The 26,283-nt window shown below is 34.5% G+C and overlaps 1 protein-coding gene across 17 annotated transcripts in view; it reads left to right on the top strand.

Moving 5' to 3' along the window:
• Positions 1-26,283, top strand: part of IPO11 (importin 11) — a 230,651-nt gene that overhangs the window by 57,773 nt on the left and 146,595 nt on the right. For all 17 annotated transcript variants that reach the window (XR_012413694.1, XR_012413693.1, XR_012413695.1 and 14 more), the window contains 10 exons: positions 1,930-1,988; positions 6,108-6,156; positions 8,356-8,426; positions 14,408-14,600; positions 15,319-15,471; positions 16,735-16,778; positions 18,776-18,866; positions 20,284-20,331; positions 21,076-21,181; positions 24,714-24,840. Coding sequence is in view for 14 of the 17 variants with exons in the window: in XM_073993507.1 (XP_073849608.1) it covers positions 1,930-1,988; positions 6,108-6,156; positions 8,356-8,426; positions 14,408-14,600; positions 15,319-15,471; positions 16,735-16,778; positions 18,776-18,866; positions 20,284-20,331; positions 21,076-21,181; positions 24,714-24,840 (941 nt within the window). In the remaining 3 variants the exon portion in view is untranslated. The remainder of the gene's footprint in view (positions 1-1,929; positions 1,989-6,107; positions 6,157-8,355; positions 8,427-14,407; positions 14,601-15,318; positions 15,472-16,734; positions 16,779-18,775; positions 18,867-20,283; positions 20,332-21,075; positions 21,182-24,713; positions 24,841-26,283) is intronic.

The following is a 26,283-nucleotide window of genomic DNA, read 5'->3' on the forward strand; positions in this document are numbered from 1 at the left end:
ACTCATTCTGGTACCTTGGAATCCCATCGGTCTTGGCATTGCCTTAATGCATCACTTACTTTCACCAGACAATGGATGCACAAATCCCAAACTGTCAGCACATTTTGTGAAACCTGTGAAGAAATGTTTGAATGATTTTAAAGGACTGTTGAAAAATAAAATCCATTGTAGAAGTAGTTACAAAAGTGAGTGGAGATGGTTTTGTCAACATCCTTGAGGAGGAAATTACATACATTGGAGAGAAATGTTTACTCAGAAAGAATTAGAGAAACTGATATAAGGCTGTGTATACAAAACTGTGTGTATAGTAGTATATTTAATGATTAAGAAATTTTCAAGATTTCTTTTGATTATAGGGTTTTCTTGCCTTACTGATTTCAAATCCTAACTCCTGACGAAAAATATGTAGCTTTACTATATCTTTGCCTGCCTTAAGCTTTTTAATACCTCACCATCTAAAGGTCTTAGATTCACATTAACTTTCTAGAGACATCCTGCCCTGGAAAATTTTGTTGTGTAACTATATGTTTCTGTCCTGAAATGAAGAAATACTCCAGACTAGAATTTTTGTTTTGTGTAATCCCTATCTGAATTTACACTTAGTGCATTTAGTATCTTTTAGACATGGATGCATTCATTATTTCATTTGACAAATCTGTAGGTGCTTGGCACTGGGGAGATAGACTTAATAAAATGATCCCACAAATATATTTAAAGTGACACCTGTGACAGAGGCCTTCTGATATTATGATAACTGATAATATGATCAGAAACAATTTCCCTGAGAAAGTGATCTTTGAGCTGTAATCTTAAAGGATCAGTGGAAGTTAACTAGGTGATGAAGGGAGAAGGAAAGGATCCTCTTAGGTATTATGGCTCAAGGTCTTATGGTGAGAAAGCATATCCAGAATAAGGGACTCAATTTGAATTCTGTTTTCTCCTTATGAAAACGAGGAAAAGTTACTGCATCATTACTGAGTTGGATATAATTGATGATTTCAAACTGAAGTTCTTATAAACAGCTACATTCTAAACCTAATTTTAATACATTGCTTTCGACTTACAAACTGAAGGTCTAGTAGACAGCTACATTCTAAACCTAAATTTAATCCATTGCTTATAGACCTCATAAACACTATTTAAGGTGTAATTTTTTAGTATTGTAATAGCAGTGCTTATTTACTGAACTTTTAATTTTGTCTCTTACACTGTCACCATCCTTATTGTTGCTAAATAATTGCTATATTTTACATATACCATGGAATCCATCAATAACCCTATGAAGTAGGATTTGTTAACCACATTTTACAGATGAGGAAACTGAGATCTAGAAATGTTGCCCAAAGTAATATTATAGCTGTAGACAATGGAGCAAGGATTTAAATCTAGCTCTGCCTTCAAATCTATTATCCTGCTTATCTCTCTGTGTATATTAGTTTGTCAGTGTTACTCATGAAATGTCACAGTTGAGCAGTGTAGTTGATTCCAAATTTGGAAATAGGGTTTAATTTTTATATCCTTTTTAGGAGATAACTGTATTTCCATTAATATAGCCTAAAACTGAATGAAGTTTTTTGGTTACCGTTGAGTCATAGCTTAAAGTTTGTGAAACAGAAATAACTTTTCCAATTTCAGTTATTGCAGGTAAGAAGTACTAACAATTATATAAATTACACTAAATTTTGGAATCCAGTTTTAGAAACATGAGAAGTAACAATAAGTCAGAAGAACACTGCATTTGTGAGTCAGAAGAACTAGACTTTAGTTCCATTTTTCCCACTAATTTCCCAGCCAGATGACCAGGAGTTAACTTTCTAACTCAGATTAACCTCCAAGCTTGATTACATTTTGTGATTCTGAATCTTTCTTGTGATTGTATTTTTCGTAGGATAAAATACGATTCAAGTAAAGCTTGCTTTTGCTTTTCAGTGCTGCGTAAGTTAACTGTTAATGGATTTGTGGAACCTCATAAGAATATGGAGGTGATGGTAAGTGATCAAAGAAATTTGCCGTGACTTTGGGAAAGTGGTATTTTCCTGAATGTTTGGAAGAGTGCTCTTTTTATTTCGCATTCAATTAGAAGAGTTTTTATTAAGTGACCATCTAGTTTTTTACCATTCTGACTTTTAGACTTCTGGTCTGTTTTCACTACATCAAAGTGGCTGTTGTGTGAAGGAGAGGAAATAGGCCCAGGATATTTCTCAAGGATACCATGGTACATTGAGAGTGTTAATTTGAATTTAAATTAAAATGAACTCCTGTGAATTTGAATGCCATTATAACATTACCAGGCACATTGTAGATAGTTATTTATATACTTAATATTTTCCTTTGTTTTTGTGTATTTAAAATAAATTTGTTTTTTTCTGCCTGCTCATAACATTAATACATGCTCTTTGCAATCAATTAAAAAATATATAAGAGAAAAACCTTGTCAATAAATTGATCATAAGTTGTGATGTATATTCATTGTCTGTAGATCCATCTTCTTTTTTCTATGCAAAAATATAGTTACCTTTTTTTTTTTTTTTTTTTTTTTTTGAGACAGAATTTCGCTCTGTCACCTAGGCTGGAGTGCGGTGATGCAGTCTTGGGTCTCTGCAGCCTCTGCCTCCTGGGTTTAAGCAGTTCTCCTGTCTCAGCCTCCCAAGTTGCTGGGATTACAGGCATGTGTCACCACGCCCAGCTAATTTTTGTATTTTTAGTAGAGACAGGGTTTCACCATTTCTGCCAGGCTGGTCTCGATCTCCTGGCCTCAAGTGGTCCGCCCTCTTTGGCCTCCCAAAGTGCTAGGATTACAGGCGTGGCTGTGCTTGGCCTAGTTGCATTTTTTTTTTTTTTAAATAGATGAAGTGGCCTTTTATTATATTTAGATCTGTGTTAGTATTCACAGTAAGTTTAGCTCAGGTAAAACATTGCTTTTTGTAAGTTGCTTTGGGGGTTGCTCAGGAGTTGAGAAAAAAACAAATCTAATTAGGTCTTTAGGTCTCCCCTACTAGATTTGACCAGAGCCATTAAAAAAATAGAATTTTTTGTATATTGATGAGATTTGATTGAAGTAATTGTTCTATTGTTAAAAGAGTTTAAAACCGATTAATATACATCATCGTAATATGATGGTTATTTCATTTTATGAAAATTGACATACTTTTTATTTAAGTTAAAAATTTCAGAAAAAGAAACTAAAAAATTGCTTATAATCGTACTCTTCAGAGATACTGCTGAAGTTTATAAATATCCTTGAAGACATTTTATGCATATTATTCTGGATAGACCTTCTCGCTCAATTTGATACAAATGGGATAATATTTACTTGTTGTTTCCTTACTTGCATTTTAAAAACAAACTAATCATATTATAGATATTTTTCCCTTGTCAGTTGTATTGTTACATGTTATTTTTAAAATGATTGTATGGTACATTCATATGATTAGTGTCAGTAGACTAATTTTTTACAAAAAATATATTAATATAGGATTCTTATAATGTACTTACACAGTTATCTGTTGATGGACATATAGGTTCTCAGTTTCTCATTTTCGATAAAAGATATGAAGTGAACATTTAGGTAACTGTTATGTGGTTTTCTAATCTCTTTAGGATAAATTCCTAGAATTGAAAATGTTGGGTTAAGCATATGCACCTCCACAGTATTGATACGTATTACCAAATTGCTGAAAGATATCAAGCCTCAATTTAAATCCAGATACACTTTAATTGCCATACTGCCAAAAAAGATGATCAAGAAACCAACTTGACAACTCCCTTTCAGTTCCCTCACTAGAATGTATAAATTCCATGAAGGCAGGGGCTTTGTTTTATTCACTGTGACTCGGAGCTTGGAACAGTCTTTTTTATATAGTAAATTCTCAATAGTTATTTGTTTAACGAATAAATCCTTTATGTTAGAAGCAATATGTCAAAAGCCTCAGGAATTATATGCAATATTACTCTCATTAACTAGAATATTATGTTTATCTTTTTTTAAGTGAAAATGAGTTGATTTGATTTATATTCCTGTGAGGTGAAATAGTGGTTTACTTGGGCTATCATTGATATTTTGTGAGCGTTAGCTTTGCCTTAAGAGTCTTCTGTTTGCATAAATCATATGTCAACCTTTACTCAGTTATAAATGCCTCATTTTAGCAATTAAGGTATATCAATCAATTAGAGGATAAAATCTTAACAAATTAAGGACAACGTTTCAAATAATATAAAGATCTTTTTTTTTTTTTTGAGACAGTCTCACTCTGTCACCCAGGCTGGAGTGCAATGGCGTGATCTTGGCTCGCTGCAACCTCTGCCTCCCAAGGTCAAGGAATTCTCCTGCCTCAGCCTCCTGAGTAGCTGGGATTACAGGCCCCTGTCACCACGCCCAGCTAAGTTTTTGTATTTTTAGTAGAGACAGGGTTTCTCCATGTTGGCCAGGCTGGCCTCGAACTCCTGACCTCAGGTGATCCACCCGCCTCGGCCTCCCAAAGTGCTGGGATTAAAGGTGTGAGCCACTGCACCTGGCCTAAAAATCTTAAAAACAACAGAGAGCTTAAAAGATGCTAAAGAAACGATACATGACAGTGGTGAGATTCTGGGCTCTGAAGGCAGGCACCTTGATATGATGGCTTTTAAAATCGGTGGCATTTATAATTTTTTACTTTCTTTGGAGAATAGGACTATTGGACCCTTTTATAAATTTAAGAGACATGGGATCTCTTAGTGATCTTATTCTTTTATATTGAAACCTTTTGCTGTTTCATTGTTCTGTTGTTACTTTTTCATTATAAATTACTGTCAGCTATGCTTTAAAAAGACAGAAATCGTATGAAAATGGAAGATGATGCAGTAGTGAAGTTGTCATCCTGAAGTTTTCTTCTTTTTTTAATTGTGTTGCCAATTAAATTAATATAACACAATTAAATTGTATTAATTGTATTGCGTCCCGTTTCTGGAAAAGTATAAAGGAAGACTGGAAACATTCATTTTACTCTGCTTTTAGCTTTTATTTAATATAGTTGAGAATTCAGAATTTTACATTTTCTACCTGAAATGACAGAGAGGGAAGGAAATTGATAGAGGAAAAGGTTTACTAGTTTTTTGATGAGTTAGTGGACGGGTATTTAGAGTCTGAGAGCAGTACTCTTGACTCTCATGTTAACAATGAAATTGATTGTCTAAGTAAAATCTCAGACACTAAGTCTTCAGATAATAGTATCCTAGTTGAATTTTCTCAAACTCAAGAATTGATGAATGAACAATATATTTCTGAGGATAGAGAGGAATTGTGGCATTCTAGAGTTAATTATTTTCTAGGAAAGCCACCATCATCCAGTATTTCATGACAAAACGAGACCACCTCATTTGCTAATAGAGTGTATGACATCTTTTATGATGTTTGTATGCCAACATTTATTGATACAAAGATGTCTTCTATGTTTAAATTCTTATTAAAAATTTTAATTTTTTTCACTATTTTTATTTATTCCTGTTAATTATTCAAAACATATCTTAGAATATGTTTTCAAAAATAATGGTCCATTAGACCTAGCTGGTATATGTTGGTGCCTATCTAATACTAGTATCTGAGGACCAATGTGTCATATACTTGGAGTTAGGAACTGTGGTGTAAATAATTGGTACCATGCATTCATTTTTTGAATACTTAATTATTGCCAAACAAAGTTCCAGGATTCTGGGATAAAGCAGTAAACAGACCACAGTTCTGGCTCTCAAGGAGCTTATATTCTAATGTAAAGAGCCACATAATAAATGGACAAATGCAGTATTTCAAGGGATTTAAAGCCTGTGAAGAAAAATTAAAGCAAAGTAAGGAGAATAGAGAGTGTTTAGTGAAACAGGATGCTTAGAAAGTAATTTTTTATTTATTGCAAAGTGATTTATGTAACTAAATGAGGTATTGAAGAGGTGAAATACTATAGTTGTTTCCTTGTTTATAATAGTGAATTGTTTTTTGCTTAGCTAATTTTAACTTATTTTTCTTCAGCTAACTTTTTAAAGTGAGGTAATAGATTTGTTTTAGTATCCCTGAAAAAGGTACAAGGTAAATTTTTATAACAGTAAATTGAGATATTTCAAATAATATTCTTTTCTAGGGTTTTTTACATGGAATATTTGAACGTCTAAAACAGTTTCTGGAATGCAGTAAGTACTTTCATTGCAGTCCTTTTTACTATAGAATTTTTATTCATTAATAGCTAGGATTAATGAGGGATTAATAGATACTTATTCTTTAATAGCTTCTGTTGTGCACTTGTAAATCTGGAGAAAGTGTCTCTTGTCAAATTGCCCCCCTGAGTGAGCACTTGATAGCTGCAGAGATCCTATATGTAGCTAAAATGAGTATTTTGTATCAACTTTCTGAAGTTAAGTTAGAAGCTTAGCCTTTGTCTCATATACAGAAGTCCCTCCTTGGACTACAAACCAAGACCTACAGCGGATGCTTGAAACCACAGATAGTACCAAACCCTATGTGTACTATGCTTTTTCGAGCTAATATCCAAAGTGACTACTAAGTGATTAACAGGCGGGTAGTGTATATAGCTGGGGTTTGCTGGACAAAGGGAGGATTCTCGTCTGGGGCAGGACAGACTGGGCCAACTGGAGATTTATCACCATACTCAGAATGCTGCACAATTGAAAACTTAAGAATGGTTTATTTCTGGAATTTTCTATTTAATATTTTTGGATTGTGATTGACTGCAGGCACCTGATACTGGGGAAGGCAAAACAAAGAGGAGACTACTGCACTGGTAATGAGTGTAGAGGAATTTCCCTTGTTGCCAGGCTGGTCTCAAACTTCTGGGCTAAAGCGATTCGCCCACCTTCATCTCCCAAAGTGTTGGAATTACAGGTGTGAGCCACCTTGCCTGACCAAAACAGATTTTTAAAAAAAGATTTCCCTGAGGCCAGGCATGGTGACTCACGCCTGTAACACCAGCACTTTGGGATGCTGAGGCGAATGGATCGCTTGAGCCCAGGAGTTGGAGACCAGCCTGGGCAGCATGACAAAACCCTGTCTCTACAAAAAACATTAAAAAGTTAATCAGGCATGGTGGTGTGTGCCTGAAGTCCCAGCTACTCAAGAAGGATTGATTGAGCCTGGGAGGTCGAGGCTGTAGTGAGCAGTGATCTCACCACTACACTTCAACCTGGGTGACAGAACAAATGCCGTCTCAAGAAAAAAAAAAAATCTATTTTGTGTTCGTTCCCCTTTCTATATTTCTTCTGTGGCTACCCCTTTCCAGGCAGATGTTCACAACAGTCATATGTATAACAAATATGACCTATAGACTATATGCCAAATCCTGTTTAGACTTCTTGTAGACTCTTTCACTTTTAGTATTTGCTGCATATCACTGTGATATAAATTTCCTTAACTGACAGTTTCATTTTGTAAATCCCTTGTTCATTAACCTCCACTGGCTTATCTTTAGCATCCTTTATTATTTATTATCCCATGTGAGAGACTATAGCATTTATATTTGTGTTGTATTTTACTGGTGGTCTGTTTGTTATCTTCTTCTTCCATGTGATTGTAAGCACCTTTATTTGGACATACACATGTGTGCACGCACAAATTGTGTGTATGTGTGTGTATGGGGATTTGCTATCCTGAGAAGATATCTTAGTCTACTCTCTTTTAAGGAGCTACTGATTGTTTTATGTTAGTTTCAATTTAGTAAAACATTGTTGAGCCTTTTGGCAGACACTGTTCTGGGTACTATGCATGCAAAGATGAATAGGAATGTTCATATTGTGTAAGTTACGTTTTCTAAAAATAGTCATTTTTCTCTGGCCATCCTTGTGGGCGTGGCAGAAGGAAGAATACAAACCCTTCCAGGAGAGAATAAGACAAATGAACAAACAGAATATGAGGAGTATTATTAGAGAGCAGAGTAGCTGATGAGCTGGTGGACATTGTTCTGAATGTACAAAAAAAAATCACCCCAGGGAAATTATCAGAATCAATTTGTCAGAAGATACAGGAAAAATGATAATGAGTATGTTACTCCTTGAGTGCTTTATTTTACACATGTGTGTTGTACTTCAGCTGTGACATTTAGTTTTTAAATGTTATCCATGATTCGTTGCTAAAACGACTATTCTTTTACTATAAAAGTGAGTTCAGTTCATATATTAGGATTAATTTTGTATAATGTGGCACAGAGGGCTACTGTGTCATTCGGTGTAAATCTTGGTATTGCTTTTTAAATAATGAATTCATAATATGCAAAAATAAAACCAGCAATATTATTTTTGTAAAAGTTTTGATGTTGTCTTTGTTGTGAACTTACAGAATATTATTAACTTCTACTAATATTTGAAATGTATTTTTAACAGGTAGAAGTATAGGTACAGATAATGTGTGTAGAGATAGACTGGAAAAGACCATCATTCTTTTTACTAAAGTGGTAAGTTTTTAAAAAACTTGTTTTCTCAAATAGAATGCACATTCAAATTTAGAATGGAAAGTGATATTTTTATAACTATTTTCCCTTTAGTGTAAGGAAACCTATGTTCTGACTCCTTATAGGAAAGCTAAAAATTGCTTTTATATGTACTTTCGAATACATATAATAATTAAATTTATATAACATGTCATAGTGTAAGTCACCTTGATACATAAAAAATCAATTCTAATATTAGAGTATTTGATTCTTCCAAAGCTCGTTATTCTTTGACCCACCGGAGAAAGTGGAGATGAAGATAGCAGTGCAGTTCAGCTAGAAGCAGATCAAATGTAGCAGACAGGAAGTCAGTATGTTCAGAATGACCATCAGACTATCTTCGTCCATACTAAGTATCTTTTGAGTGGAATTATAGGGGGTGCACTGTGGTAGGCAGTGTGTATAATTACATTTTTTAAAACATTAATTTTTATGAAATTTTGGGCTTGAAGGATTGGGAGAAGTGCAAAAATTGGGTTACAGCAGTTAGAAAGACCTAGCTTGGGGACTACTTGCAGTAAAATAGGTACTTGAAGATAGGTGGGAATACCTAAATCTGTAATCTGTTTCCCTTTTTAATTAAAGATTCGATAATAGGGGAGGGGTTGCTTATTCCCTGGGAGGGGAGAAAAGGAGCAGAAATGAGCTATTTTTTATCTTCGTGTTTTAGGTAGTAATTACCTTTAGTTTCAGTTGTCTTCGTTTTTCTTGTTCCAAGTAGCCTCAACAACAGAAGTTCACCTAATCTTCCAAGATACAGTATCAAATTGACTCAGATTCTCTGTTAAAAAAACACAAAGCAAAGTAGAACAGGATGATGTGCTTAGTCAAAGAGGACTATACAGTATGTATCACTGACACTTGCCTGCACCTCACAGTCCCTACTCAGTATATCAATTACATAAGTAAAAGTTAAAGAGCATTATGTGGATGATCTCTTTTAGAAAACACATTTATTTAGCTGTGGGATTTTTCAGTTCTTTCAGCTCTTTCTTAAGGTAATGACATGGATAGACGGTATCTGTAATTCTACTTTACATAACATGTTGGAAGCAATTTCATTTATGAGATTCATATATATGATCTCTAAGAATTTATTAAAGCTTTTAAAGTTAGAATATTTCAAAATAGGATGAAGTTACTATAAATAGAATTGAGTAACTTTGAGTCTTCATAACATCATCACTCAGCAACTATTACCAACATATGACCACAGTCAGTCTTACTTTGTCTGTGTGCTTCTTTCCCCTCCCACCCTTGCTGGTTATTTTAAATCAAATCCCAGATGTTATCTAGCATTATCTGTAAATATTTGAGTGTGTGTCTTTAAGTGGTAGGGTTTTGTTTTGTTTTGTTTTGTGCGTGGGTGTGTTTTGAGATAGAGTCTTACTCTGTCACCCAGGCTGGAGTGCAGTGGTGTGATCTTGTCTCACTGCAACCTCTGCCTTGTGGGCTTAAGTGATCCTTCCACTTCAGCCTCCTAAGTAGCTGGGACTAGAGGCACCTGCCACCACGCCCAGCTAAATTTTTGTATTTTTGTTAAAGATAGGGTTTTGCCATGTTGCCCAGGCTGATTTCGAACTTCTGGGCCCAAGTGATCCACCCACCTCCACCTCCCAAAGTGCTGGGATTACAGGTGTGAGCACTACACCTGGCCTGTTTTATTTTTTTTAAATAGGATCTTAACACAATTATTATATTTAAAAAATAGTGAGAGCTTCTTAATGTCATTTAAATCTCTAGTCAGATTTTAGATATCTCTGATTGTCTCATGAATTCTTTATAGTTTGTTTGAATCAGTATTCAAGTTGCATTAGCTCCCTTTCCATCTGTTCCAAAGTTATTTCCTTGCTATTATTTCTTGAGGTAACAGGTAATTTTCTGTACTTTTTCATGTTTTGAATTTGATTGTTTCTATCTCCATATGCGTTTTTAAACATGTTCTTTAGTCTCCACAGTTCTCCTCCCATATTTCTTATAAGTTGGTAGTTAGATGTAGAGGCTTAGTCACTTGCAGGCTTTTTTTGTGGGGATAGGGCAGGGATGGCAAGAATATGTTATAAGTATTGCTGTGTATTGTATGACATGCACACATGCAATATGGCACACAATGTCTGGTTGTCTCTTTTTTCTTTTTTTTTTTTAATTGTACTTTAAATTCTAGGGTACATGTGCACAATGTGCAGGTTTATTACATATGTATAATTGTGCCATGTTGATTGGCTGTACCCATTAACTCGTCATTTACATTAGGTGTTTCTCCTAATGCTATCCCTCCCCCATTCCCCCACCCCACGACAGGCCCGGGTGTGTGATGTTCGCCACCCTGTGTCCAAGTTTTCTCATTGTTCGATTCCCACCTATGAGTGAGAATATGCGGTGTTTGGTTTTCTGTCCTTGCAATAGTTTGCTCAGAATGATGGTTTCCAGCTTCATCCATGTCCCTACAAAAGGACATGAACTCATCCTTTTTTGTGGTTGCATAGTATTCCATGGTGTATATGTGCCACATTTTCTTAATCCAGTCTATCACTGATGGATGTTTGGGTTGATTCCAAGTCTTTGCTATTGTGAATAGTGCCACGATAAACATACGTATGCCTGTGTCTTTATAGTAGCATGATTTTATAATCCTTTGGGTATATCCCCAGTAATGGGATGGCTGGGTCAAATGGTATTTCTAGTTCTAGATCCTTGAGGAATTGCCACACTGTCTTCCACAATGGTTGAACTAGTTTATACTCGCACCAACAGTGTAAAAGTGTTCCTATTTCTCCACATCCTTTCCAGCACCTGTTGTTTCCTGACTTTTTAATGATTGCCATTCTAACTGGTGTGAGATGGTATCTCATTGTGGTTTTGATTTGCATTTCTCTAATGGTGAGTGATGATGAGCATTTTTTCATGTGTCTGTTGGCTGCATAAATATCTTCTTTTGATAAGTGTCTGTTCATATCCTTTGCCCACTTTTTGATAGGGTTGGTTGATTTTTCCTTGTGAATTTCTTTAGGTTCTTTGTAGATTCTGGATATTAGCCTTTTGTCAGATGCATAGGTTGTGAAAATTTTCTCCCATTCTGTAGGTTGCCCGTTCACTCTGATGGTAGTTTCTTTTGCTGTGCAGAAGCTCTTTAGTTTAATGAGATCCCATTTGTCAATTTTGGCTTTTGTTGCCATTGCTTTTGGTGTTTTAGTCATGAAGTCTTTGCCCATACCTGTGTCCTGAATGGTATTGCCTAGGTTTTCTTCTAGGGTTTTTATGGTTTTAGGTCTAACATTTAAGTCTTTAATCCATCTTGAATTAATTTTTGTGTAAGGTGTAAGGAAGGGATCCAATTTCAGCTTTCTACATATGGCTAGCCAGTTTTCCCAGCACCATTTGTTCAATAGGAATCCTTTCCCCATTTCTTGTTTTTGTCAGGTTTGTCAAAGATCAGATGGTTGTAGATGTGTGGTGTTATTTCTGAGGACTGTGTTCTGTTCCATTGGTCTATATCTCTGTTTTGGTACCAGTACCATGCTGTTTTGGTTACCGTAGCCTTGTAGTATAGTTTGAAGTCAGGTAGCGTGATGCCTCCAACTTTGTTCTTTTTGCTTAGGACTGTCTTGGCAATGCGAGCTCTTTTTGGGTTCCTTATGAACGTTGAAGTAGTTTTTCCCAATTCTGTGATAAAGTCCTTGGTAGCTTGATGGGGATGGCATTGAATCTATAAATTACTTTGGGCAATATGGCCATTTTCATGATATTAATTCTTCCTATCCATGAGCATGGAATATTCTTCCATTTGTGTGTGTCCCCTTTTATTTCATTGAGCAGTGGTTTGTAGTTCTTGAAGAAGTCCTTCACATCCCTTGTAAGTTGGATTCCTAGGTATTTCATTCTCTTTGAAGCAATTGTGAATGAGAGTTCACTTATGATTTGGCTCTCTGTTTGTCAGTTATTGATATATAGGAATGCCTGTGATTTTTGCACTTATTTTTGTATCCTGAGATGTTGTTGAAGTTGCTAATCAGCTTAAGGAGATTTTGGGCTGAGATGATGGGGTTTTCTAAATATACAATCATGTTATCTGCAAACAGGGACAATTTGACTTCCTCTTTTCCTAGTTGAATACCATTTTTTTCTTTCTCCTGCCTGATTGCCATGGCCAGAACTTCCAACATTGTGTTGAATAGGAGTGGTGAGAGAGGACATCCCTGTCTTGTGCCAGTTTTCAAAGGGAATGCTTCCAGTTTTTGTCCGTTCAGTATGATATTGGCTGTGGGTTTGTCATAAATAGATTTTATTATTTTGAGATGTGTTCCATCAATACCTAGTTTATTGAGAGTTTTTAGCATGAGAGGCTGTTGAATTTTGTCGAAGGCCTTTTCTGCATCTTTTGAGATAATCATGTGGTTTTCATCTTTGGTTCAGTTTATGTGATGCACACGTTTATTGATTTGCGTATGTTGAACCAGCCTTGCATCCCAGGGATGAAGCCCACTTGATCATGGTGGATAAGCTTTTTGATGTGCTGCTGGATTTGGTTTGCTAGTATTTTATTGAGGATTTTCACATCGATATTCATCACGGATATTGGTCTAAAATTCTTTTTTTTTGTTGTATCTCTGTGAGGCTTTGGTAACAGGATGATGCTGGCTTCATAAAAAGAGTTAGGGAGGATTCCCTCTTTTTCTATTGATTGGAATAGTTTCAGAAGGAATGGTACTAGCTCCTCTTTGTACCTATGATAGAATTCGACTGTGAATCTGTCAGGTTCGGGATTTTTTTTGGTTGGTAGGCTATTGATTATCACCTCAATTTCGGAGCCTGTTATTGGTCTATTCAGTGATTCAGCTTCTTACTGGTTTAGTCTTGGGAGGGTGTATGTGTCCAGGAATTTATCCATTTCTTCTAGATTTTCTAGTTTATATGCGTAGAGGTGTTTACAGTGTTCCCTGATGTTTGTATTTCTGTGGGATTGGTGGTGATATCCCCTTTATCATTTTTTATTTCATCTATTTGATTCTTCTGTCTTTCTTCTTTGTTAGTCTTGCTAGTGGTCTATCACTTTTGTTGATCTTTTCAAAAAAACCAGCTCCTGTATTCATTGATTTTTTTGAAAGGTTTTTTGTGTCCCTATCTCCTTCAGTTCTGCTCTGATCTTAGTTATTTCTTGCCTTCTTCTAGCTTTTGAATGTGTTTGCTCTTGCTTCTCTAGTTCTTTTAATTGTGATGTTAGGGTGTCGATTTTAGATCTTTCCTGCTTTCTCTTGTGTTCATTTAGTGCTGTAAATTTCCCTCTACACACTGCTTTAAATGTGTCCCAGAGATTCTGGTATGTTGTGTCTTTGTTTTCATTGGTTTCTTTTTCTATGGCTAAGATTGATGAGCGATCTATCAACTTTCCTTAGCAGCTTTTCTCCTATTTTAACAGCGTTGATCATCATTTGCCTAGATTCATTATTTGATCAGGAGTTACAAAATGATGGCATTCTAAGTCTGTTACTCCTTTTGCATTTATTAGCTGAAAATCTATAAGGAAGACGTCTCCCTCGTCAGCTATATGATACATTAAAATATAGTTCATATGGGAAAGGGAAGATAATATTTAAATTCTTTGTCTTAGTCTATTACTTTTAAAGGTCTATCTGTTGCATATTTAAGCATTTTGTATCATATTTACCCATTTTTATAAAATTAAGTATGAATTGGGTCTGTTTTGGTTTTTGTACTGAAAATAATAGAAAGTTCTTATTATGAGATATAATCTAACATAATCCACATTATATGATGTGCCTCAAGAAGGGTTATGATACATGTGAAAACTGAGTGAACGTGGACTCCACACTAAGGTTCAGACTGCTAAATGATTGTTAGTAAAGTTATAATTGAAGTGATTATATTTCAATATGAATTTGGGGAAAATACATTTTAGTTTTTATTTATTTTTATTTTTTTTACAGCTTTTAGACTTCTTGGATCAGCATCCCTTTTCATTTACTCCTCTAATTCAGAGATCACTGGAATTTTCTGTAAGCTATGTTTTTACAGAAGTTGGTGAAGGCGTTACATTTGAACGATTCATTGTTCAATGTATGAATCTTATTAAGATGATTGTCAAAAATTATGCTTATAAGCCATCCAAAAATTTTGAAGGTAATTGCTTTACTGACAGTTTAAAAGAATTATTTTAATCTTAAGTGTGAAATAATTGCTATATTTATATAATTAAAAAATTTTTATTTTAGTGTGAAAAATAAATTGTTGCTAGGACATGAAATAGAGGTGAGGATTATAGATTTTAATATGTTTATACTAGCTTTTAAAAACAATGTAGTACATTTAATAAGCCATTTTTTGTAGCACAAGTTGGTTGAAGCTTAGGGACTTTTAAGAATTAGGTACTATAGTCATCACTGCTGCTCATATTGCTGGGTGTATTCATTTGAACAAATAAGAGCTTTCTCTGACTTTATATAAAGGGTGGTTGTTTCTAGACATGTTAAATTGTTGTATTATTTGAAATTCATTCATATGTGTGTGTACCAAAGTGAATGAAGAAGTCTTGTTGGTAGGGGGAGAGAGAAACACACGCACACCCCCCATATCCTCTATATATGAGGAAGTCATTTCAATGTGGCGTGATAGTATTGCATGGTAATATACAAGCTGTAATGGTAAGACAGAAGCAGGATTGATGTGGGTATGTTGTAAGGAAAGAGTATCTTTGAGATTTGTTTATAATAAAAATGAAAATTTATGCACAAGTATAACTTTTTCCCTGAGAGTGTATTTTTTGTTTATTTAAATTACATAATCCAGTGTGGCTACAATGTTTGGCTATACAATTAACTTGGAAATTTCATTTTTCCAGATAGCAGCCCTGAAACTCTTGAAGCCCATAAGATTAAGATGGCATTCTTCACATATCCTACTTTGACAGAGATATGTAGAAGATTAGTCTCTCATTATTTTCTGTTAACTGAAGAAGAACTGACAATGTGGGAAGAAGACCCAGAAGGCTTTAGTAAGAATTAATTTCTTAGTGTTAGCATGACTTTTCTCCCCTTTCTATAAATATCTGTTTGAGTGATAGGTGTAATATTGTATTTTCATACAGCACTTTTGATCTGGAAATCTTGGTTTTTTAAAATTAACTTACTCTTTCTTTGTTATCCTTTAGAACAAATTGAGAAACAGAAAATGAATGACTTACACAAATATGATGTAGAATTTTGTCCAGGAAAAGATGTTTTTAGTTTTTAGATTCCTTTACAAATATGTAGTTTCAAACAAAAATATAAAATTAACTCTCTTATCAGGTCAGTTTCTGTTTTGTGATTAATTCCATATTATTTTTTATTTGTAGAAATTCTTGCAAAGAAATTTGGAGGTTTTTGAATTGGTTTTTTTTTTTTTTTTGGACAGGACATCTTTGTATCTGTTTGAATTTTAGTACTGGATAGATAAGTGGAATAAGTCCACTGGGACCCTTGCTGTAGAAAATCAAGGAATCATGTGTCTAATAAAGTACTTGTGTGTGAATTACTTACGCTATGGTGGGACATAGGCTAGATTTTAGCCTCCCTTTTCTCTTTGGTTGGATGCCCTTGCGTAGTTACACATGTTTCCTAATATTTTAAGAGTGCCCAAAATTTTTTGTAATACTTATTTTCGCCATCCTTTTGGTTTTTAAAAATAATTTTAATACAGGATTGTACTGTACAACATGTCTTTTCTTGTTTTTTTTTGTTTTTTTTTTTTGCTTTTTTCTGAAACATCTTGTTTCGATTTGCTCTCTTTATATAGTACATACAATATTGTAACATGAAGCATTGAGTCCCTAAATTTTTAAGAACCCTGAAGTATTTTACTTTAAATTTAAATATAAATACAAGAAATTTATGGAGAATGTGAGTAATCATTGTACCTAGTGAAACATGATTACTGTATTGAAATGAAATGATTCTCAGAATTGTAATGGTATTGGATCAGGTGATAGCAGATGCCCTGGAAATGACAAGTACTTTGAGCTTTTTTCCATAAAGCATTGTTGTCGAAAATGAGAATGCTTATGGATATAGTAAGCACTTAATAGACGACTGTGAGATTCACAGCTGTGATCTGTAGCATATAGTAACAAAACCTGTGTAAGGCCTGTGTTCCCAAGGATTTGCTCTTAATGTTATGTTTAGAACAGTTCACAGAAATATTATACTGATGTTATTCAGATCTTTGTTTTCCAAACCAAGATGTTGAAAATGTCATTATTACATATTTTTAATTGCAGCAGTGGAAGAAACAGGAGGAGATTCTTGGAAATATAGTTTGAGGGTAAGTATTAATTGCAAGAAAAATTGATAGGGGAAAGCTTAATCCTTCTCAAGCTCTTAGTAGAGAATGACACTCTATTAAAGATTCCAAACACTTGCTGGGCATGGTGGCTCACACTTTAATCCTAGCAGTTTGGGAAGCCAAGGTGGGAGGATTGCTTGAGCCCCGAAGTTCAAGACCAGCCTGGTAAACATAGTGAGACCCTGTCTCTGCGAAAAGTAAAAAAAGAAAAAAAAAATTAGACCAGAGTGGTGGCGCACACCTCTAGTCCCAACTATTCAGGAGTCTGAGGCAGGAGGATTGTTTGAGCCCAGGAGGTTGAGGCTGCGGTGTGCCATGGTCATGCCACTGCATTCCAGCCTGGATTACAAAGCAAAACCCTGTCTCTTTAAAAAAAAAGAAATTAAAGATTCCCAACATTAAGTCAGACAGATGAGAAACTGTTTATAAGAAACTAAGAACTATATTAATATTAAATTATGACACTTAATCTGAATTTTTTTCTTTTTGTTAACTTGGAGTTTGAAAATGAATTTTTTCTTCATCTTTCCCATTGCTTGGGAAATAATTGTCATTGCACAAACAGAAAATGTTGTCAAAGTAAAAGCTGCCACTCTTAAGCTAGAATTTTTTCCTTCTATGTATTTCATTAGTAAAGTTTCTTTTGGTATGTTATTTCTCTTACCACTTAGTGTGATTCTCAGAGACCAACCCATTGCTTTCAGTTAGAGGATACTTTTACAGCACATTTATTAATATGACAAATGTTTTGCCATTACAGATGTGATGTTTGAGCTGTTATTTTTAAGATTTGTGCTTACATAATTTACAGAATTTGCTATTTGTTTTCTAAAAATATTATCTTTAATGTTTTTAGACTTGTAAACTTACAGTTTGTTAACCAGAGAGATTACTGATGATTTTAAAACTTTAAACAATTTCATTCCTTTAATTTTTAAAAGTTTCTCTTATGGAGAAGTTTAAACATACTAAAAAATAGAATAATATAATGAGCCCTTCATGATAACCTAGTTTATTAGTTATCAACTCATGGCTGCTTTAGCTTCCTGTAAACATCTTCCAATGTTGATGGTTTTGAAGTAGATATCTGAGATGACACATCCTCTGACCCTATTTCAGTGTGTATGTCTATAATGTTCCTTTTGAAACAGCACACTAAACCTTAAAAATTTAATTAAAAAATGTAAATATTGTGAACCATCTAGTGATTCCTTTTTTTAAATTTAAATAAAATAATTGTTAAAAAATTTTTTTGTGGGTACATAGTAGGTGTACATATTTATGGGGTACACGAGATGTTTTGATACCAGCATGCAATGTGAAGTGATTCAGTACTTTTTAGAACCAAATGAATCTTTGTTTTTAAATGTAGCTAAGACTAATTTCTGTTACTGCTTGTGTTTGTTAAGAGAAAGACTACTCTATTTGGCAAATTGGAGTTCCTGTTTTTGCTTATTATATCATTGCTAAGAAAATATGTAATAGCTGCTTGGGAGGCTGAAGCAGGGGAATCGCTTGAACTCAGGAGGTGGAGGTTGCAGTGAGCTGAGATCGTGCCACTGCACTCCAACCTGGTGACAGAGTGAGACTCTGTCTCCAAAAAAAAAAAAAATTCTTGGATAGTCAGCTATTTATAGTACTGAACTATAAACGAGTGGCTACAGAATGCTTTTTAAATTTAAGATATGATTAATTTAAAATGTACACTTTGCTTGCCATAGTTTTAAGTTTTTGAATGCGTAATGACAAATAATTGAAATAAGGAAATCAAGTTTCTCTTATTAATTATAATTCGATTTTGTTTTCCTTTGTGTTGGTTACAAAAAATGGTAATCTTACTTTTTTTTTAACAAATCAAAAGTTGGAAACATTTTCAGAGTTTTAGGATTTTAAGATTGAGTATTTGCTTTGTTATAGAATTAGTCAATATAGTATGCAACTGTTTTGATGGGAAATTTGTCTTTTTCCCTCTCCAGCCATGCACTGAAGTATTATTTATAGATATATTCCATGAATATAATCAGACTCTTACTCCTGTACTTCTAGAAATGATGCAAACACTTCAAGGTAAGGCATATTTTGTGAGTAACTTTGAGTTAATCTATTTAACATTTAGTTAAGAAATAGTCTGAGTGCCTACAATGCATACGGTACTGTTTCCTGTGTCATATAATGAATATGAATTTGAGAAAAACAATTTTGAAACTTACTATCTTCCAAAGGGGTGGCACTTGAGATAGACCTTGAATTATAGTTTGGAAGATGATAAATTTTCCTGTAATAAATGCAGTAGAAGCAAAAGCAAAACAGTAGTCGTATTGCTTGCAGAAAGTCTATCTGGAGCATGTTGTTGAGAAATAGTGAGAAAAGGTTAAAATAGTAAGTGTTAGCCTCTCAGAATGGTAGCAATGGGAATGGAAAGAATTGATGATGGATTTGAGAGAAAATATTGATGTAAATTTTTGACACTTGATCCATTACACTTTATACACAAGTAATGAATTATCTGCCTATTAACTAACATCGATTTATGATTTTTGTCTTTTCTGCTAGACTGTAAGTCCTAGGGGCATTGATCACATCTGTTTTGTTTATACTTTATTCCCAGTGCTGGGCATATTCATTAACTATTGTTACTTGATTGACTTTTGGTAACTGATTGAATGTGCTAGGGAAGGAAAAGTGATCAAAGATGATCCTAAACTTTTGAGCCTTCATGACAAGGAAACAGTTACCTCATTAGAAGTGGTAGGAGATAGAGATGTACTTTTGAAGTGCATGTATATAAGGAACCTTGGGAAAACAAAAGAGGATCTTAAGGACAGAACCTGAGATTTTCACCTATAGGGATATGAGGAAGTAAAAGCCTTGTAAAAATCCCAGGTGTGGTGGTGTATCCTAGAGAAGAGCATGTTGTCAGAAGTGAGTGTTGGCCAGGCATGGTGATTCACGCCTGTAATTCCAGCACTTTGGGAGGCTGAGGTGGGCAGATCACTTGAGCCCAGGAGTTCCAGACCAGCCTGGACAACGTGGCAAAAACCTGTCTTTACAAAATTAGGAAAATTAGCTGGGCCTGGTGGTGAGTACCTGTAGTCCCAGCTATTCAGGAGGCTGAGGTGAGAGGATCATTTGAGCCCAGGAGTTGAGGCTGCAGTGAGCTGAGATCACTCCACTGTACTCCAGCCTGGGTGACAAAGCAAGACCTTGTCTCAAAAAAAAAATAATTTTGTGGTATATAGCACATTAGCATTTTGTAGTGTATATTTTCTAGAATGTTGTTTGTCATAACATTTGGTTTTTAATCCTGTGTTCTCTAATGATAATCATAAAACTTAGACTTTCCCTTTGTACCTGTGTCCATGTTTGATACCATGAAATGTGCTGTACTTAATTGAATTGGGAAACTAACAAATTGTGTTTAAATATAAATTTTTAAAAATCCAGTTTTATTTGCTTCTACTGATACCTGTTTTTTTTTTTTAAGGACCCACAAATGTGGAAGATATGAATGCACTGTTAATCAAAGATGCTGGTATGTTAAACTTAAGTGATTTAGAAGCATTTATTTATTCAGTAGATGGAGAGTCTGTTTTGTGGTAGATTTTATGCTGAGGGTGTTGAGATATAAGAGTAACTGAAATATGGGAACAATCTGATTGGGGAGATAACCAAGTAAAAAGATAATGCATAATGCATTATAATAATGCTATACAGGATAGTTAATGCTAAAGTAGGTGATGATCACCAGGTAGTTTGGTGTGTCTAAGGAAAGACTCCCAAAGAAGTGTAATGGGAGAACACAAGGATAAATAGGAGTTACATGTGCACGGAGGTGGTGGTGGAAAGAGGGTGGTGCATTCCAGGGAGAAGGAGCAAAAGATACAAAGACTTGAGGGAAAGAGGAGGAAGCACAGTTAGAATTTGAATTGTGACTATTTTGGTTTAACTGAAGCATTGGGGTTAAGGGTTGAGTTGAGACTGGAGAGAGTTAAGTAGGGACCAGGTCATAAAATATTACGTCCATTTTAGAAGCAGCCATTATTTTATCATTTTTATAGTTGGACTTAAATATTTTAGAATGAATTGAATTTTCTGTTTGAAAGTAGTAAGGAATATTTAGGAAAAACGAAGTAAAATAATGTTTCTAAAATGTCTACTTAAATAATTACCCTAATTAACATATTGTGTGTTTCCCTTAATTAACATATGTTTCATACACTCATTTGCAGATCTGATATCTGAAACCTTTAATTTTTTTCTTAAATTTTCTTCTCAGTGTATAATGCTGTTGGATTAGCTGCTTATGAGCTCTTTGACAGTGTTGATTTTGATCAGTGGTTTAAAAACCAGCTTCTTCCAGAATTACAAGTCATTCACAATAGGCAAGTATAAAATTTTGTATTAATTATCCACTTACTTTTCCTTATTTATTCTATTAATGAAGACAGGAAGATATTAAAATGGCTTACAATTTAAAAAATGCAATCGTATGAGTTAAGTAATGTCTTATGTGGAAAGGAATAAGAATTTTGACGTCTAGGAAGTATTTGACATATCAGGTAGTTTGTGAGAGAAAAGGAGGACTTTATGCAAAGATGAGGGAGGATTGAGGTCTCTGAGTTCAAGAAACTATGCCTAAGAAAAAGACAATTGGAAACTTAGCAAGAGGTATGCCTAATGTCAGAAGTAGCCTAATCAAAGTAACACCTGTGAAAGGTGAGTGTCTTGGGATCACATAATGCATACTGCAAGTCTCTGGGAAGACAGTAGAGTAGAATGTAGAGACATCATGGCAAAAGTATTCAAGTACACTTTAAGTTCTAGTTGAGGTACCTAATTAAATAGTACAGATTCATATTACATTTAGTACTATGAATGACGAAATAAATGAATTTAGTACATTTAATAGCACATTTGCCCAATGCTTTTTTTTTTGGAACAGTCTCATTCTGTCGCCCAGCCTAGAGTGCAGTGGTGCAGTCTCTCAGCTTACTGCAACCTCTACCTCCATGGTCCACGAGATTCTTATGCCTCAGTCTCCTGAGTGGCAGGAATTACAGGTGCACGCCACCACACCTGGCCAGCCCAATTCTTACATTTTAGATACATTTAAGCACTTGCCTACTTACTTAAATTTTAGGTGTAGAATACATAAAATGAAAGGAAAAACCTCTTTCATAGTTTATAAAATTATTTCTTAGTTTAAAATTGGATAATTTAAAAAAATTCTAAGGGGCGTTTTTCTTAGTTTGAAGGGTACACTTCTACTGATTCACTTCAGTATACCTGCGGCCTATCAGAATACCTAGCATGTAGTCATAGACAGACAGTTAATATTTGTTGACTAAACTAACGAACGTACAGAAGGTCACATTTAGAGCCACAGAATTTGTAGAGTTGGAGATAATCCAATTCTTGCCAGTAAGTAGCTGTTTATCTCTTCAGTTATTCAATCATTTATTCAGTTAACATATATTTTTAACACTTGGAATTTGCCATGTCCCATAGGCAGTGTTGAATAAAATAGACTCTGACTTAGTCTCAGGGAGCTAGTGAGCCTTTGATGGAGAGAGAACTTTCATTGGCGAGACAAATGTGCAGTTTAGTTGTCCTTGAACCCTAGAGGCTATTTAGTATAAGATCCTCACTGTCCAGTACAGAAGCTCCCTACGTGTGGCTATTGAACACTTGAAATGTGCTTAGTACAACTGAGGAAACAACTTTCCAATTTTAATTAATTTAAATTTAAAAATTAAAGCCATGTAAAATATTTATTGATTACATGTTGAAATGATAATATTTTGGATATATTGGGATATGTAAAAATATTAATAAGGTTTTATTCATTTTTTTCCTCTTATAATGTGGATACTAAAAAATTAAAATAACATACATGGCCTGCATTGTATTTCTAATGGACAAAGCTGATGTGGACCAGTGTTCTCAAACTTTAATGTACATAGGAGCCACCTGTTAATCTTGTTAAAGTTTAGGTTTTGACTTAGTAGGTCTGGGACAGATCAGGCAATGCACACATTGAATAGCAAAGTGATCTATAATTTTACCTCTGTTTGGATGTGTCTGTGACTTTGGAATTTTACCTTTCTGAGTCATTCTGTTTATCTGGAACAGAGAGTCTAATATGGTCTTACTCCCAAAATCGATGGTTCTTTGGTGCTTTTACTTCACTCTACACAAGTTGTTACTTCTGCCTGTGTCACTTGGTTCAAACAGTTTCTGTCTCTTGAAATGACATTTTTTTACCCTTCAGCTCCAATACTGTTTATCTCAAAGACCTGCCCAGATTCCGTCTGTCTCTGCCCATTTCTTCTCTTCCTTTTCTAAAGTCCTAGTACACTACTTTGTGTTTTTTAATTTCTTTAGGTATGTTACAAACTTCTTGGGGTCGGGAATACTTACATACATATTTTTGTGACTTTTATTTATTTATGTATTTAGTTTTTGAGATGGGATCTCACTTTGTCACCCAGGCTAGAGTGCAGTGGCATGATGTTCACCCACTGCAATCTCTACTTCCCGGGCTCAAGTGATCCTCCCACCTCTGCCTCCTGAGCAGCTGGGACCATGGCGTGTGCCACCATGCCCAGCTGTTTTTTTGTAGTTTTGGTAGAGACAGAGTTTTATCATATTGGCCAGGCTGGTCTCAAACTCCTGCCTGAGCTCAAGCGATCTTCCCGCCTCAGCCTCCCAAAAGCTGGGATTACAGGTGTAAGCCACTGCGCCCGGCCCAGTTTTTGCAACTTTAATCAGCATTTTTTTCCCTATATGTTTGATCATCTTTTAGAATTGTGGTTTTTTGGGGGGTTGAAAAAAAGTGTTTCATTTATACCCAGAAATATTTATCATCTTGCCACTAAAATTTACATAATAAGGTACTTCATGAGTGAAATTCTTGGACACAAATGTTTTGAACTGCATGATTTTTCTCCTTACCCGAGCTTTCCTTTCTTTTAGCAAAGATGATGAGAGAAAGAAGTGTATATGCATGCTACTGCAAATGTTTTGCAAATGTTAATATATGTTATTTTGGTAATCTGAGTCACATTCTGTTATTGTGTACCTCTTACAAAATTAGCTTAGTTGAAACCACAAAATTTATATGAATGTTTTATATAAGCCTAGAAGTTTCTTACATTGTTCTGAAAATAATCTTCATAGTATTAACAGAATTGGAGTAGAAAATTAAATACAGGAGCTTCTTTATTATTATTTTTGGGAAGCTTTCCAGTTTTAGAGTTTGGGGCATTGCCACTGTTTTTGGTTACTTGAGCTAAAAACAAATGGATTTGGTTTTTATGAAACATAGCTACATTGCAGTTCTTTAAGATAAAAGAATCAGGATTGCAACATATATGCCTAGGAAAAAATTTTTAAGTACTAAAAATTTTAATGATATTAATTTATTTAGATCAGGACTTCATTGTTAATATTTTGTACTGTGGTACATTTAGAAGTAGCTTTTAAGCTTTATTTTTTTTTGACAGAGCCTTGATCTGTCGCCTAGGCTGGAGTGCAGTGGCAGAATCTTGGCTTATTGCCAACCTCTGTCTCCTGGGTTTCAAGGGATTCTTGTATCTCAGCCTCCCAAGAAGCTGGGACCACAGGAGCATGCCACCATGCCCTGCTAATTTTTGTATTTTTAGTAGAAATGGGGTTTCACCATGTTGCCCAGACTGGTCTTCGGCTCCTGGCCTCAAGTGATTTGTCCTCCTGGGTGGCATACCAAAGTGCTGGGATTATAAGCGTGAGCCAGCACACCCGCTTTTAAGCTTTTATGTTAAAAATGCAGATTGCATTCTTACTACATTTTAGATTTAAATGATAAATTATACTAAATGAAATAGACCTCTTAAAATATTTAACATTTTAATTTGATGATTTTTTCCTGTTTAGGTATAAGCCATTGCGGCGCAGGGTGATTTGGCTCATCGGTCAGTGGATTTCTGTGAAATTCAAGTCTGACTTAAGACCCATGCTTTATGAAGCAATCTGTAACTTGCTTCAAGATCAAGATTTAGTGGTATGTTTCTTAAGTGCCTTAAAAGAGTTAGTTTTTAAAGTTTCACCTGTGCAAATCATCAAGTTCACAACAGTTTATGTCTTTCTTTATAATGTTTATGACCTTTTACTGCACTAGCTATTCGTTGGTGAGCAGTTTGATTTGAGGGTAGAAAATCCTTTGATTATTGTTTGCCCTTCCCATTACTAGTCATTGAAAAAAAAATTAAGCTCTACTGTTATAATTTATAATTTCTTAGTAAGAAAAAAAAAGGCAGTTTAAAAAATCCTTTTATAGCTTATATATTCTTTTTAAAATTCAGAATAGATGTTGGCATTGAAATAGCATCATAATTTATTTTATCTTTACTGTTGATTCTTTGTCCCTCATTTGTGAGAATTTTTTTTTAAGCCTTTGGAATTATTGGGCTCTTTTAAGGGATTTTTCTTTCTTTATGGTATTCATATATTATTGTTGATTTTGTGTGACTGAAAACTTTATAGTAAGCTCTTTGTTGCTTTTTTCCCCTTCAAAGCAGTAGGCTTGCTGCTTTATTATAAAATTACTGAAATAGTAGTAGTAATTTTACAGGCCTATGATTTTAAGAAGTTTAAATTGTAAAGAATAGTTTTCTTTCTTTTTTCCTACTGGTGCTTTACTATATGCCTGGGTGACTATATTAGTGACTTAATATATGTGTTCATTGTCTTTTCCTATTTTCAATTTGTTTTAGGTAAAATTAAGTGATTTTTTTTTTTCTCCCCTGAGTTGTGCTAAGATCTTTTTAAATCATTTCTTAGTCTCCCTCCCTTTACCCTGCCGAATCTTATTTTTAGTTTGAACCCACCTAGTTTTTGCCTTTCAGCACAAGCTTGGACTATACTTCTTTTTTTTTACATATGCTGACATAAAGAAAACTACATGTAGTGTTCACTAAAGGAAAACATAAATAGGTGAATTTGTTACAGAAACACAATACATTCCAAAGGCAAATAGAACTGATCTTTGGATTTTCTACCTAAGTATTATCTGCTTTGTGTAAATGATTTGAGAATTTAAGTACCATTCTGTAATTATTAAATACTAATTAAGTATGGGAAGTTACAAGAGAGCCTTGTGGTGTTTTACTGGGTTTACATTCTTAGAAATGTATTAGTATAACTTAGCTGCTTCTAAAATTTCTATTTGCTAAAATTAATTTTCTTTTGTAATAGCTTTAGAATAAACCATAAGATTTAAATTTTTGCTTTCCTAGTTGGAAATATTATTTGCTCTTCTGTCAGAGAGAAGATATTAAATGATTTATAGATGTGTTACAAAAGGGTTAAATTTCAATTAAGTTTTCTTTGGGAAATAGAGAAATTGCTGGGAGTTTTTCTTTTTTCTTTGTTTTGTTTTGTTTTGTTTTAGGAGACTGAGTCTTTCTCTGTTGCCTAGGTTGCAGTGCAGTGGTACGATCACGGC

The sequence above is a fragment of the Macaca fascicularis genome, chromosome 6 (genome assembly GCF_037993035.2).
Source record: "Macaca fascicularis isolate 582-1 chromosome 6, T2T-MFA8v1.1".
Taxonomy (NCBI): Eukaryota; Metazoa; Chordata; class Mammalia; order Primates; family Cercopithecidae; genus Macaca; species Macaca fascicularis.